Source organism: Toxorhynchites rutilus, chromosome 3, assembly GCF_029784135.1.
Source record: "Toxorhynchites rutilus septentrionalis strain SRP chromosome 3, ASM2978413v1, whole genome shotgun sequence".
Classification (NCBI taxonomy): Eukaryota; Metazoa; Arthropoda; class Insecta; order Diptera; family Culicidae; genus Toxorhynchites; species Toxorhynchites rutilus.
In genome coordinates, this window is record NC_073746.1 from 124,197,684 (window position 1) to 124,211,242 (window position 13,559).

At 40.6% G+C, this 13,559-nt stretch overlaps 1 protein-coding gene across 2 annotated transcripts; it reads left to right on the plus strand.

Annotated features, from left to right (window-relative positions):
• Positions 1-1,954, plus strand: LOC129776262 (la protein homolog). Of its 2 annotated transcripts, none has more exons than XM_055781808.1 (3): positions 1-146; positions 308-1,240; positions 1,301-1,954. In XM_055781808.1, exons 2-3 carry the CDS (start codon positions 314-316, stop codon positions 1,550-1,552), a joined length of 1,179 nt encoding a protein of 392 aa, XP_055637783.1. In that variant the 5' UTR covers positions 1-146; positions 308-313; the 3' UTR covers positions 1,553-1,954. The 2 variants fall into 2 exon arrangements, with proteins under 2 accessions (XP_055637783.1, XP_055637784.1); XM_055781809.1 differs by lacking the exon at positions 1-146 and adding an exon at positions 219-239.
• The last annotated feature ends 11,605 nt before the right edge of the window (positions 1,955-13,559 follow it).

Here is a 13,559-nt window from a genome sequence, read left to right on the forward strand (position 1 = left end):
ACTTTGCAGTTCATTCGCCTCTAAATACCTGTCATTTAGTTAAATAAAGCGTGCTTCCATCGTTTAATCATTTTCTTGTTTTCAATCCGGAGGTTTACACGTGCATTGTTAATTTATTTGGTATTATTCTCAATAGTGCAGAACAGGTAATTCATTCTTCAGGGGTGTTGTATACTTTCGTGCAGGATGTGCTCACCAAACCACATTTAGGTCGAAAACTACAAATCTGTACCGGCACGGTACAGATCGCTTGTTCATAACCTTTAAATATTGTTCATTGAGTGCTGATACTTCATGTTTTTTTTAGATCAAGATGACCGAAGCGGAAACTAAAGTTGCTTCCACCGAGGAGCCTGTTAAAACCGAGGAATCTACGGTTGCTGCCGAGGAAACATCTCAGCCCGAGAATGTGTCCAAACTGGAGGCATCTATAATACGCCAGCTGGAATATTATTTCGGAGACGCTAATCTAGCCCGCGATAAGTTTCTACTTGAGCAGACTACGAAGGATGACGGCTGGGTGACTCTTGAGGTGCTGCTCACGTTCAAACGGCTAAAAGCATTGAGCGAGGACAAAAAGGTTATAGTCGATGCGATCGAGAAATCAGACGAAGGACTCATTGAGATAAGTGAGGATCGTGAAAAGTTACGTCGGCATCCAGAGAGACCAATCCCGGAACAGAACGAAGAAACACGAAAGGAGATTTATGCACGTACGGTTTACGTGAAGGGATTTGCGGCGCAGGACGGCACCCAAATGAGCGAGTTGATTGAATTCTTCGAGCCGTTCGAGAATGTCACGAACATTGTTATGAGAAAATATCACGACAAGGCGACCAAAAAATACTTGTTCAAGGGAAGCGTTTTCGTTACTTTTGCGACTAAAGAACAATGTGCAGAATTTTTACTGAAGGATAAACTTGAGTATAAGGGAAAGGTGTTGATTCGTAAGATGCAGGACGATTATTTCGAGGAAAAGAAGACTGAGCGTAAGAAGAAAGATAAAAAGAAGGAAGAGGACAAGTTGGACATCACTCATCTGCCCAAAGGAGCTTGTGTCCATCTGGATGGTTTCGGAAAGGAAACTACCTTCGGTACAATCAAAGATACCATCCATAAGTTGGATGAAAGTCTCGAAGTGGCATACATCGATTACCAGAAATCCGACAGCAGTGGTGTTGTGCGTTTTGTTGCTGAAAATGTGGGCAAGAAATTTATTGAAAAGTTGACGGATAGTAAAGTATGTCGATTTTAAAAAATATTAATTTTGTTAGGGTGATCACAATTTGTTTTTTTGTAGATTAAAATTGACGATGAGGACATCACAGCACGACTGCTGGAAGGAGATGAGGAGACAGAATTTCTCCGCAAGGTAGTGAAGGAACAGCAAGCGCGGCGAACTTTTAATAACGCCCGTAATAGAGGACGACACCAGAAGGGCGGCAAACACAATAAGAACAGCAACAACAGCGGTGGGAAAAAGCGAAAAACTGAAGAAGCGAGCGGAGACGAACCAGCCAACAAAAAAACCGCACCGAAAGCGGATGCTTAAAAATCGACTCTATTGATTCGATAGGTGAATAAATTTTGAACGGAACATGGAGGGAAACCGACGTTATGTTTCGTAAAGATAAATTGTCATTTAAGGCGATTCGTAGTTTATTATTCCATACAGCTATATTGCTCCATTGAAAAATGGAAACATTCTCAAATCAGAACAGAAAGTTGGGTTCTTCCCATGTAACGTTACTGTTAAGAGTATGTATTTTTCCGCTCGTTCGTGGCTTGCGGGGCCCTAAATTAGGTTTTTAATATTAGTTGACCTCATCAGCATCCCCGGAATGATACGATGCATTTAAAATGTGGAGTAGAAATTTGAACATTTTGATTCTTTTTCACATTATGAATGGAGTATAATAATTACAACTACAATAAAATTTGTAATTTAAGACAATTATGCGTTATAGTTCAATTTATGATCCAATCTTTATCAAATTTTATGTTTACTGTGGTCGCGAGTAACGAGAAATAACTAAATTTTTCGCTTTATTCTGGAGGCCACTACATTTTTAGTTCCTATTTGATACCCGAAACGATAACATAAAAGGACTCGACTTCAAATCTGCACACCATATCATTATTCAAAATATTGGTCATTGCTAGCCACTACTTTTTCTCATCCTTCTGGCTAATTACAGATTCCGTCGCGAAAGAAATGCTCATATTTTAAAGCCAAGAATGAATTCAGTCAATTTTTCATACTTTTTTTTTTTTTTTTATTAAATCGTTTATTTTTACAGGCTCAGTTACATAAGTTTAAAGGAGCCAAACTCCTATCTGTATAGTTACAAGTATACATAAACATTTTTTATTAATTCTAATGTTAATGAGGTAGAGAACCGATTACTCGCGGCTTGCTCGAGTTTAGAAGGGTGACATTTTGTTTCAGGAAAAGGATGGGATATAAGGATATGTTGACAATGTTCACACTCACATTCGCACTCACATTCATCATACTCAATTCTTAAGCCTATCTTATATCTAACATGTATTTACATTTCACCTTATTCTATTGTTAGTAAGAAGGGATTTGATTTCTCGCGAAGGAAAAGGAAAAGGAGAATATAAGGATATAAGGACAATCACACACGAAGATCGATAGCTTTTAGGAAGACATATATTTGGGACATGTAATCAAGGTCTAACCGAGCCAACACATCTCTCACCGGCACATTGGGCTGCCTTCCTCTAGCCCGAAGAGAGTTTTCTAAATTCGATCTGGCAACAAGATACTCCTCGCACGACCAAACAACGTGTTCGATGTCGTGGTAACCTTGGCCACAAGCACAGATATTGCCATCGGCAAGATTAAAACGAAAGAGTAGCGCGTCTAACGAACAGTGATTGGACATGAGTCGAGAGAAGGTGCGAATAAAGTCCCGACTTAAGTCCAGACTTTTGAACCATGGTTTGAGGCTAACCTTAGGGATAATCGAGTGAAGCCACCGACCCAATTCATCTTCGTTCCACTTACGTTGCCAGTTAACGACGGTATTTTTACGGACTAAAGAATAAAATTCATTGAAGGCGATTTGACGCTGATAAATATCGCCTTCAATTGCACCTACCTTTGCCAATGAGTCAGCCCTCTCGTTACCCGGAATTGAGCAATGTGAAGGGACCCAGACAAAGGTAATGACATAACAGCGTCTGGTTAAAGCACTCAAATTTTCTCGTATTCTCTCAAGGAAGTACGGCGAGTGCTTTTCCGGCCTCACTGAACGGATAGCTTCGACAGAGCTAAGACTATCCGTTACAATGTAATAGTGTTCAACAGGTCGTGAGGCGACGCTGTCCAGCGCCCAATGTATTGCTGCCAATTCAGCAATATACACAGAGCAAGGATTCTGAAGACTGTGGGAGGTGCTAAAAATTTCGTTGAACACTCCAAATCCTGTGGACTCATTCATAGAGGACCCATCAGTAAAGTACATATTATCACAATTGACACGCCCATACTTTGCATTGAAGATCGTAGGAACGATCCCCGATCGATGATAATCTGGAATTCCATGGATTTTCTCCTTCATGAACAGATCAAAATGTACAGAGGAATTGATGTAGTCAGGAAAACAAACACGGTTGGGAGTATACGAAGAAGGATCAACCTGCATGGAGATGAATTCATGATATGAGCTCATGAATCCTGAATGAAAATTTAGCTCGATAAGCTGCTCAAAATTTCCGATCACCAATGGGTTCATAACCTTACACCGGATGAGGAACCGAAGCGATAATAAATTGAAGCGATCTTTTAGTGGGAGTAGGCCTGCCAAAACCTCGAGACTCATGGTATGCGTTGAGGGCATACATCCCAACGCAATACGGAGACAAAGATACTGAATTCGCTCGAGTTTAATGAGATGTGTTTTGGCAGCTGATTGAAAACAGAAACTGCCATACTCCATCACTGAGAGAATAGTTGTTCGATACAACATTATAAGATCTTCGGGATGGGCTCCCCACCAGGTGCCGGTAATTGTACGGAGAAAGTTTATTCTTTGTTGGCATTTTTTACTCAGATACCTAATATGGGCCCCCCAAGTACATTTGGAGTCGAACCAGACCCCAAGATACTTGAATGACATAGCATGAGTGATCGGTTTACCCAAAAGTTGAAGCTTTGGTTTTGCTGGTCTATGCTTCCTAGAAAAAACCACCATCTCTGTTTTCTCCGTGGAGAATTCGATCCCTAGCCCAATGGCCCAGGTTGAAAAATTGTTCAAAGTATCTTGTAAGGGTCCTTGCAGGTTGGATTCGTTTGATCCTACGACAGACACCACTCCGTCATCTGCAAGTTGTCTTAGGCTGCAATTTTGTGTAAGACAATTGTCGATGTCGCTTACATAGAAGTTGTACAAAAGGGGGCTTAAACATGAGCCCTGGGGGAGGCCCATGTAGGAGACCCGATTTACTGTCGAATCCCCGTGAGAAAAGTTCAACTGTTTCTCACAAAGCAAGTTATATAACATATTATTCAACAGAGGCGGCAGACCCCGGGAGTGTAATTTGTCTGACAAAACCTCTATTGAAACAGAATCAAAGGCCCCCTTTATGTCCAAGAATACTGAAGCCATTTGTTTTTTTTCGGCGTAAGCCATTTGAATTTCTGAAGAAAGCAACGCAAGACAATCATTCGTCCCCTTGCCCCTGCGGAACCCATATTGTGTATCTGAGAGTAGGCCATTCGTTTCAACCCATCGATCAAGGCGAAACAAGATCATTTTCTCCAACAATTTCCGTATACAAGACAGCATTGCTATTGGACGGTACGAATTGAAGTCGGATGCGGGTTTTCCGGGTTTTTGAATAGCTATAATTCGCACTTGTCTCCAATCATCTGGAACAATATTATGCTCCAGAAACCGATTGAATAAATTCAACAAGCGATGTTTCGCCACATCAGGGAGGTTTTTTAACAAGTTGAACTTAATTCTATCCGTTCCTGGAGCCGAATTGTTACAAGAAAGGAGAGCAAGAGAGAATTCTACCATCGAAAACTCGGAATCAAGATCGCACCTATCTTGTGGTATATCTCGAACAATTTTTTGCACAGGAACGGAATCGGGACAAACCTTCCGTGCAAAATTAAAAATCCATCGATGTGAATATTCTTCGCTTTCATTCGATGAAGAGCGATTTCTCATGTTTCGAGCCACTTTCCATAATTTTTTCATTGACGTTTCTCGTGACAAACCTCCCACGAAATTTCGCCAATAAGCACGTTTTTTCCCTTTGATCAAGTTTTTAAATTGATTTTCAAGGTCCAAATACGTTTGAAAATTCTCAATGGTTCCACGTTTCCGAAAAGCTTTAAATGCGTTCGATTTATCCTGATAAAGCTTGGAACATTGGCTATCCCACCATGGATTGGGAGGCCTTTGACGAAAAGTGGAGCCTGGGATGGGTTTCGTTTGAGCGCGAACCGCGCTGTCATATATCAAACGAGAAAGGAAGTTATACTCCTCCAATGGAGGCAAACCATCTCTGGAATTGATGGCTAGAGCAATCGCGTCCGCATATTTTTTCCAGTCAATGTGTCTTGTGAGGTCATATGCCATGTTTATAGATTCAGAAGAATTCGAACCAATGGTGATGGAAATTTTGATTGGCAAGTGATCACTACCGTTGGGGTCCTGGATTACATTCCACTTGCAATCTAACGATAGTGAATTCGAGCAAAGCGAGAGGTCAAGAGCACTTGGGTTAGCAGGAGGTTTAGGAACACGTGTTGTTTCCCCAGTATTCAAAACGGTCATATTGAAGCTGTTACAAAGGTCATATATCATCGATGAACGATTGTCGTCGTACTGTTCCCCCCAGGCAGTTCCGTGAGAGTTGAAGTCTCCCAAGATCAATCGTGGCTCAGGAAGGAGTGAGCACATGTCAACAAGTTGCTTGCGGCTAACCGCAGCTCTCGGAGGCCAATACAAGCTGACAATACAAAGGTCTTTGCCTCTGATGTTTGCATGACAAGCAACAGCTTCGATCCCCCCAATAGGTGGAAGGTCAATTCTAAAAAATGAGTGGCACTTATTGATCCCCAATAGCACCCCTCCGTATCTGTCAACACGGTCCAAGCGTATAATATTAAAATCGTGGAAAGAGATATCATCTCGCGAAGAAAGCCAAGTTTCGGACAGAGCAAAAACGTCACAATTGAAGTTATGAATTAAAAATTTGAATGTATCCAATTTAGGGATAAGACTACGACAATTCCACTGTAAAACAGTGATATCTCCGACCTCTCTATTTGAATTAGACATCAAGAGAGATAATCATTGCAAGGAGGGGCCATGTTTGCATCAATTGTTGCAAAATTGTCTTTAATACTGGAAGCATTGAAATGACAATGGTTCTGATGGAGTCGGAAACATTAAAACACTTGAAGATTTGGTCCAAAAGGTCAGACAACTTTATAAATCCCGATTGGGGAGTTGAGCTGGACGGAAAAATAGGGACATTTGGGGTTTTTGATGTCCCCTCGAGTGCTGGGTCGTTCGAAGGTGAACTATTCCCACGGAAGCCAGGAGGAACCTGATTTTGCTTGTCCGCTGCACTCGATTTTTTAGGCATGCTAACAGGAGGTATAACCGGAGGGGCTTGTCCTTGAACTTTGGGAGTGGTCACATTTTTGCGCCGGGGATTCCCTTGGAAAATGAACGGTGTGCCCTCGTTAGCTGTGTCCGCTTCCATTTCGTCAACGGGTAACGTGGCGAAGACATTTTGTGTGATGATTGGTTGTTGTTGTTGGGCCAGTGGAGAAGCGCCCTTTAAAATATCCGCAAAAGTGCGTTTCGAGCGTTCCTTCAAAGAGCGCTTCTGTTTCTCCCAGCGACTCTTGTAAGTTTCACAAACTGAGAGCTCGTGTGGGGATCCCCCGCAATATGGACATTTATGCTCAGTCGCACTGCAGGATTTCCCCTCATGTTGCTCTCCGCAAGTGGCACAGCGCTCCTTGTTGGCACAATAATCTGAAGTGTGACCAACTGACTTGCATTTTTGGCAAGTCATGGGCTTTGGCACGAAGAGTCGCACAGGCAGTCTTAATTTGCCCACCATGACGTAGTCAGGGAGAGCGGAACCAGCAAAAGTTACTCGAAACGAGTCTGACGGCGTGAATTTAGTTTTTCCCTTTTCTTGGGATACTTTCCCTAGTTGGCGGCTGTCCAAAATTTTAACGCCCACCAACGGGAGTCTTTTAAATTTCCCAACTCCTTCCTTTATCATTTCACACGTCAGACCCGTTTCAGTTATCACCCCCGAGATTTCTACGTCATGGGAAGGCACGTAGACACGATACTCTAGGGAGAATCTCTCGTCGATCACAACTGCATTTGCGTGTTTCCGATCACTCACGACAACACGCAGTTTGTTCGGTCTAACCTTAGAGATTTCGACCACGGAGGAATAATATCTTGCCAGATCTTTCGAAACCTGAATGACATTGATGGATTTTCCGTTCGGTTTGGGCCGGAAAAAAACAACCCATGGGCCAGCTCCAGGTGAATCTTCTGGATAGACCTTGACACGAGGAGAGGAAGCAACTGAGGGGGAGGTCGAGGTCGATTGTTGAGCGGGAGCGGGATCAGTAGGGCTGGGAGGCAAGTTCGGGAGTTGAGCGGAAACGGGAGCGGGAGAATGAGGGGGTGAAGAGGAAAGGTTTGCAAATTTTCTTGAGGGAGGCTTGTTGAGGTGAGTTAACTCTTCCTGTAAAGAGACATCTTCTGAGGGGGGAACGCGTTTAAGCGACTTCCCAGCACCCGTAGCTGGGGAGGGGGAGACAGTGGATTCGATATCCATGTCAACGCTTTCTTCCCCTTCTGCCATTTAAAATGGCAGATGTACACTTTCTTATAATTTTTGCAATTTTTTTTTATAATTCCTTAACCTAATAACCTTAACCTATTAATTTGAGTATACTTATTATGCACACCAGTGCGGATTATTTATAACGGTGCTGCGTGTTGATCGTTCGGTACAGCTGAACCCGTGTATCGCACCACGCGGTGATGATGTCGAAGACGGTGCTACGGCGATAACACACCAGCACTCAGCGCTCGCGTGCAGCGTTTCTTCCTCTCGCTTGTTGTGTCTGCTTCAATGAATTCACAGGGAATCCCGTTAGTGTCCAACACTCACTTCACCAGCCACGAAAATAACGGTATCACTTCAACGATGGACGATGTATTTTTCATACTTTGTTCTGAAGTAAAGCTTATTCAACTAAAAGCGTCCAGCATAGGATTGGGCGATCTTTAGAAAAAAGATCGATCTTGACGAATTGATTTTCTAAACGACGAAGATATCGATCCATTGATTAAATCGGTACCAAAGAATCGATCTTTGAAAGTTTAAATGTTTTTTTACAATTTATTTACTAGCTGACCCGGCAAACTTCGTCCCACCCAAAATTTATTTTTCGTTATCATTTGTCCGTTACATGGAAAAAATGTTTGATACAGAAAATATGATAGAATAAAGACAGTCCTAAATCGGACAATTCCTTTCTCAAGTTTAGCTATTATTAACACATTCGGTGATCCATTTTTTTTATATAGATAGAAGATATAGGAGTGCGTTTTATCATATAAAATCCATTTCCACTTTCGAACAAAAATCAATTTCGTTAGCGCAAACATCAAATGGACTAACAATGTTTGTCACTATGTGATTGTAGAACATATGCGAATTTAAATTTTCCTAATTTTCCCATTTTCCTTCAGAGCTTTCGAAAATTTTCAATTGTCATGTTTAGTTGAAAAATGTGTATTATTTTTACTGGACTCCCTCTCCATTTCAGGGGGGAAGGATTGTCAAACCACCATATCAACAATTATTGCCCCCTAAATTCTCCATATGCCAAATTTGTTTCCGTTTGCTTGATTAGTTCATGAGTTATGCAGTTTTTTTTCATTTGTATAGCAGCAGAACATGCCAATTTTCATGTCGGTCGGTTCAGTAATTTCCGAGTCCATATGAATCAGACAGACAGACAGAAACCCTTTTTTATGGATATAGGTTCTATCGTATATTAGAACCGTTTTTCCTTCGAACAGAGAATACAAATTTTATATTTCTATTCAAACATCAAAGGAAATTTTATTTTGTTTCCCAAAGAACTTTTAAGCCCAGAAAAATTGCATTTTCCAGTGCATTCATCTTGTACTGCCATGGAACGATTTAATTAAATAAATTGTTATTAGAAATTTCACAATTGGTATTCGCTCAGAGCTAGCTCAGCTAGCAAAAATTCCATAAAATCTGATGTCATCATTCAATTTCATCACAATTGTCACTGTTAACCTAGTGAATGTGATGATGTAAATATAACTTGTAACCGTTTGTTATGTAATGACCGAACTTACACAACTGCTTCTCCTAGATTTGCGACTAGGATTGGGCGATCATTACAAAAAGATCGATCTTGACGGGTCGATTCTCAAAGCAGCGTAGGGATCAATTCACCGTTTAAATCTCTACCAGAGAATCGATCTTTGGAAAATCGAAAGCCTTTTTTCAATTTATCGGTTTTTTTTCAATAAGAGCGCTACACATTTTTTTTAAATAAAATAAAAACGGTTTTGGATATCAATAAAATACTTTATTCATGTGAAAGTACATTTGATGCCAATATGTTTGGAACTCGATTTCTTTTGCATGGTCACCATGGGCACGCTTGCAGAAGTCTAGACGCTGAACCCAATTTTTCGATGGTTTTCAAGCATAAATCGGCCGACACTGCTGCAATTTCACGTTCGATATTCGTACGAAGTTCATCAATCGTCGCTGGCTTGTTGGCATAGACCATAGACATGACGTAGCCCCTCAGGAAATAATCTAACGGCGTGGCACGACCGAGGCGGCCAATTGACTGGGCCATTTCGTGAGCTCACCAAACTTGGTTTTCAATAAATCTATTGTTAAATTCGTTATGTGACTTGTGGTACCGTCCTGTTGAAACCACATATTGTCCAAGTCCATATAATCCAATTCGGGCCTAAAATATTCGGTTGTCATTGAGCGGTAGCGATTCCTATTCACAGTAACGTGCCGGTCTTGATCATCACGGAAGAAGTACGGCCCAATGACGCCGCCCGGCCATAAACCGCACCAAACCGTATTTTTTTCGGGATGCAATGGTGACTCATGGAGTACGTGTGGATAGCTGCCTGACCAATAACGCATATTTTGCTTATTGTCGAAGCCATTCAGCCAGAAATGAGCCTCATCGCTGAAGATGAGTTTTCGTTGTTGCCCAATTCACGAACATACGACGCTTCTGGTGGTTGAGCGGCTTCAGTTCTTGCGTCAATTTGATCTTGTAAGGATGTAGGCCAAGATCTTTTCGCAAAGTTCGCCACAACGACGCCACAGAGATGCCCAAAGTTTGATAACGACGTGTGAGAGACTGATTTGGGTCTTCCCCAATTGATTGCTAGTGCCAGCAATATTCTCGAAATTACGGGCACTTCTTTGTCTCACTGGCACATTGCTTCGCGTGCTCTGCCAGCTGATGAATTTTCATGTTTGATGACTCCCATCTCCCAGATTTGAAATGGCAAATAGAGTCTGGAAGACTTTTGTTCGTTGCTTGGGCCCATTCAACATTTCATGCAGGTACGAACGCCTTACTAGAGGACTACAGTTCTAATTTACTTCAGCAAATCATTTCCATTAGTAATGAGAACGACCGAATGCTCGAGCTTTGCTGCTGAAGTTCCAACTCTGAAGAAATAAGTGCCTTCTCATCCGCAATACACTGGAAGTCTCTGTAAATAGTTTCGGTTTCATACGGCAGTCTATTTTGGTTTAGAAGATTTTTTCTGCACTAATGTGACTTTTGGCTGGACCGTCACTCAGACCAACGATTTTACTTCCATTCCGAAGAAAGAATGCCGGGAGGGAAAATTAAACGCGTGACATTTAGCGTTAGAGGTACGGATGTTAACCATTTTACCAAATCGCCTCAGGGTTCAGAAGAAACTGGGATTAGTAATGATGTACTCTTAAATTTTGACTTGGACAAGGACGACTTAGGTGCCGTTTATATATTTACTTACATTTACGAACATCATAATCTATCCAATTGACAGGCACTTTCCTAAGAAAAATAGACTTTGATCTATCCATCAATCTTCCCAATCGCACCATTCGTCGACGTTTGTTGGAACGGGACCTGAAGAGCTACTTCACCAAAAAAACGACCGATGATCAGCAGCACCAACACCAACACCGATGATCAACAACACCAACAACGACTTTAGTTTGCGAGGGACCATGCCAACAAGCCGCTGGAGATCTGGAAGCGCGTTGTTTAGTCGAACGAGTTCAAGTTCAAGCTGTTTAACACAAAAAAGGCGACTTCCATTGTGACGGAAGAGTAACGAGAGCCTCCAGGACCAGCATGTACAACCGACTATGATGCACGGTGGTGAAAGCATCATGGTGTGAGGCTGTTTCTCGCGGGCTGGAGTGGGAAACTTAGGGCAGGTCAACGGTATTATGACTGCCGATGGTAGCATCGATATTTTGTGCGAGAACCTGGAAGAATCCATGCTGAAAGTGGGACTACACCTTCCAGCAAGATAAGACCCCGAAGCATACCGCGAAGAAAACAGCAGCATTCTTCCGATCGGCCTGGATCAAACCAATGGTGTGGCCACCCCGAAGGTACCGACTTGTATCCTATTGCAGCCATTCCATGCCAAACCGATATAGTGGTTCTCAGATTTTCGTAAAAAGTGGTAGTTTTGTTCTTTATCGCAAAACATTAGATACGTATTTTGTATTTTTTCAGTAGGGTGACCATTTTCATTTTAGGGCTGTCCGAAAAATTAACTTTTTCCTCTTTTTTCCAAAAAGGACTTTCAAAAATTCATAACTTTTGAACTACTAGACCGATTTAGATGATCGACATATCAAATTAGAGCCAATCACCTGGTCTTTTTTGAAAAAAAACACTACACATGCAGAAAATTTGAATTATGTTCTCGTTATCATTGATTGTATTCGTTTTTTATTGTTTCCATTGTCTCGGGACCAAGGGCACTAGATTTTTTTATATTTTTTTGTGAAAAGCTGAGGGTTTTTCATGTAACGTACATTGAAACCAGAGAGGCTTTTTTTTCGTTTTTGAGTTCTGATTTCTCAAAGTTAACCGATGGTCCAAAAACTCATTTTTTATTTTCTTTTTCAAAAATGACTGTTCAAAAATTTATTACTTTTGAACTACTGGACCGATTTAGATGATCGATATATCAAATTAAAGCTAGGAAAAATGGCACATTTTCCAACTAATTCAATTCTAGTCGCATACATTCAGTCTAGTCGCATAGAAATATTGAACGAAGACTGAAAACATGTTAACTTTGAAAAATCATAACTTAAAAACGAAAAATAACACATCTCTGATATTTGGATATGTTATGTAAAAAAACCTCACCATGTAGACTATAAATACTAATACAATAAATAATTACGAAGTCAAAATCTTGTTTTTTTCGCAAGTCTAATATCTTTCAAAAAAGACTATCTAATTGGCTTTAATTTTATGTGTCGATCATCTGAATCGGTCCAGTAGATCAAAAGTTATGAATTTTTGTGATGGAAAAAAATGATTTTTCGAACCATCGGTTAACTTTGAAAAATCATAACTCAAAAACGCCTCACTGGTTTCAACATATGCTATGTGAAAGGATTTCTCAAAGGTCACCGATGGTCCAAAAAATCATTTTTCATTTTTTTTCCCCAAAAATGACTTTGTTCAAAAATTGGTTACTACTAGACCGATACAGATGATAGATATATCCAATTCAAGCCAATTAGCTAGCCTTTGACACAATGGCACATTTTCTAATTATTTCAATTCTAGTCGCATACATCCAGTCTAGTCGTATAGAAATATTGAACGAAGACTGAAAACATGTTAACTTTGAAAAATCATAACTCAAAAACAAAAAATAACACATCTCTGATTTTTGGATATGTTATGTAAAAAACCTCAGCTTTCCAGAAAAAATAATAAAAAATATAGCGCCTTTGGTCCCGAGACTACGAAAACAATAAAATACGAATACAATCAATAATATCAAGAACAGAATTAGAATTTTTTTAAGGTATAGTATTTTTAGACAGACCAGGTGATTGGCTTTAATTGATATGTCGATCATCTGAATCGGCTTAGTAGTTCAAAAGTAATGAGTTTCAAAAACTCATTTTTGGAAAAAAGTGGAAAAAGTTGATTTTTCGGACAACCTTTATCGCAAAGCATTTCGGGTTTAATGTTTTGCGATAAAGAACAAAACTACCACTTTTCACGAAAATCTGAGAATCACTATATCGCTTTTGGCATTGAATGGCTGATTTAGAATTTATGGGCGATTTTGGACAACAAGGTGAACAAAACTGTTGTTACTGACTCCGAGTGGTTTTTTTTATTTTTTTGTTGTCAAACTGGACTGAAAATTTTCAATATTTCAGAAGAAAACAAATACCTC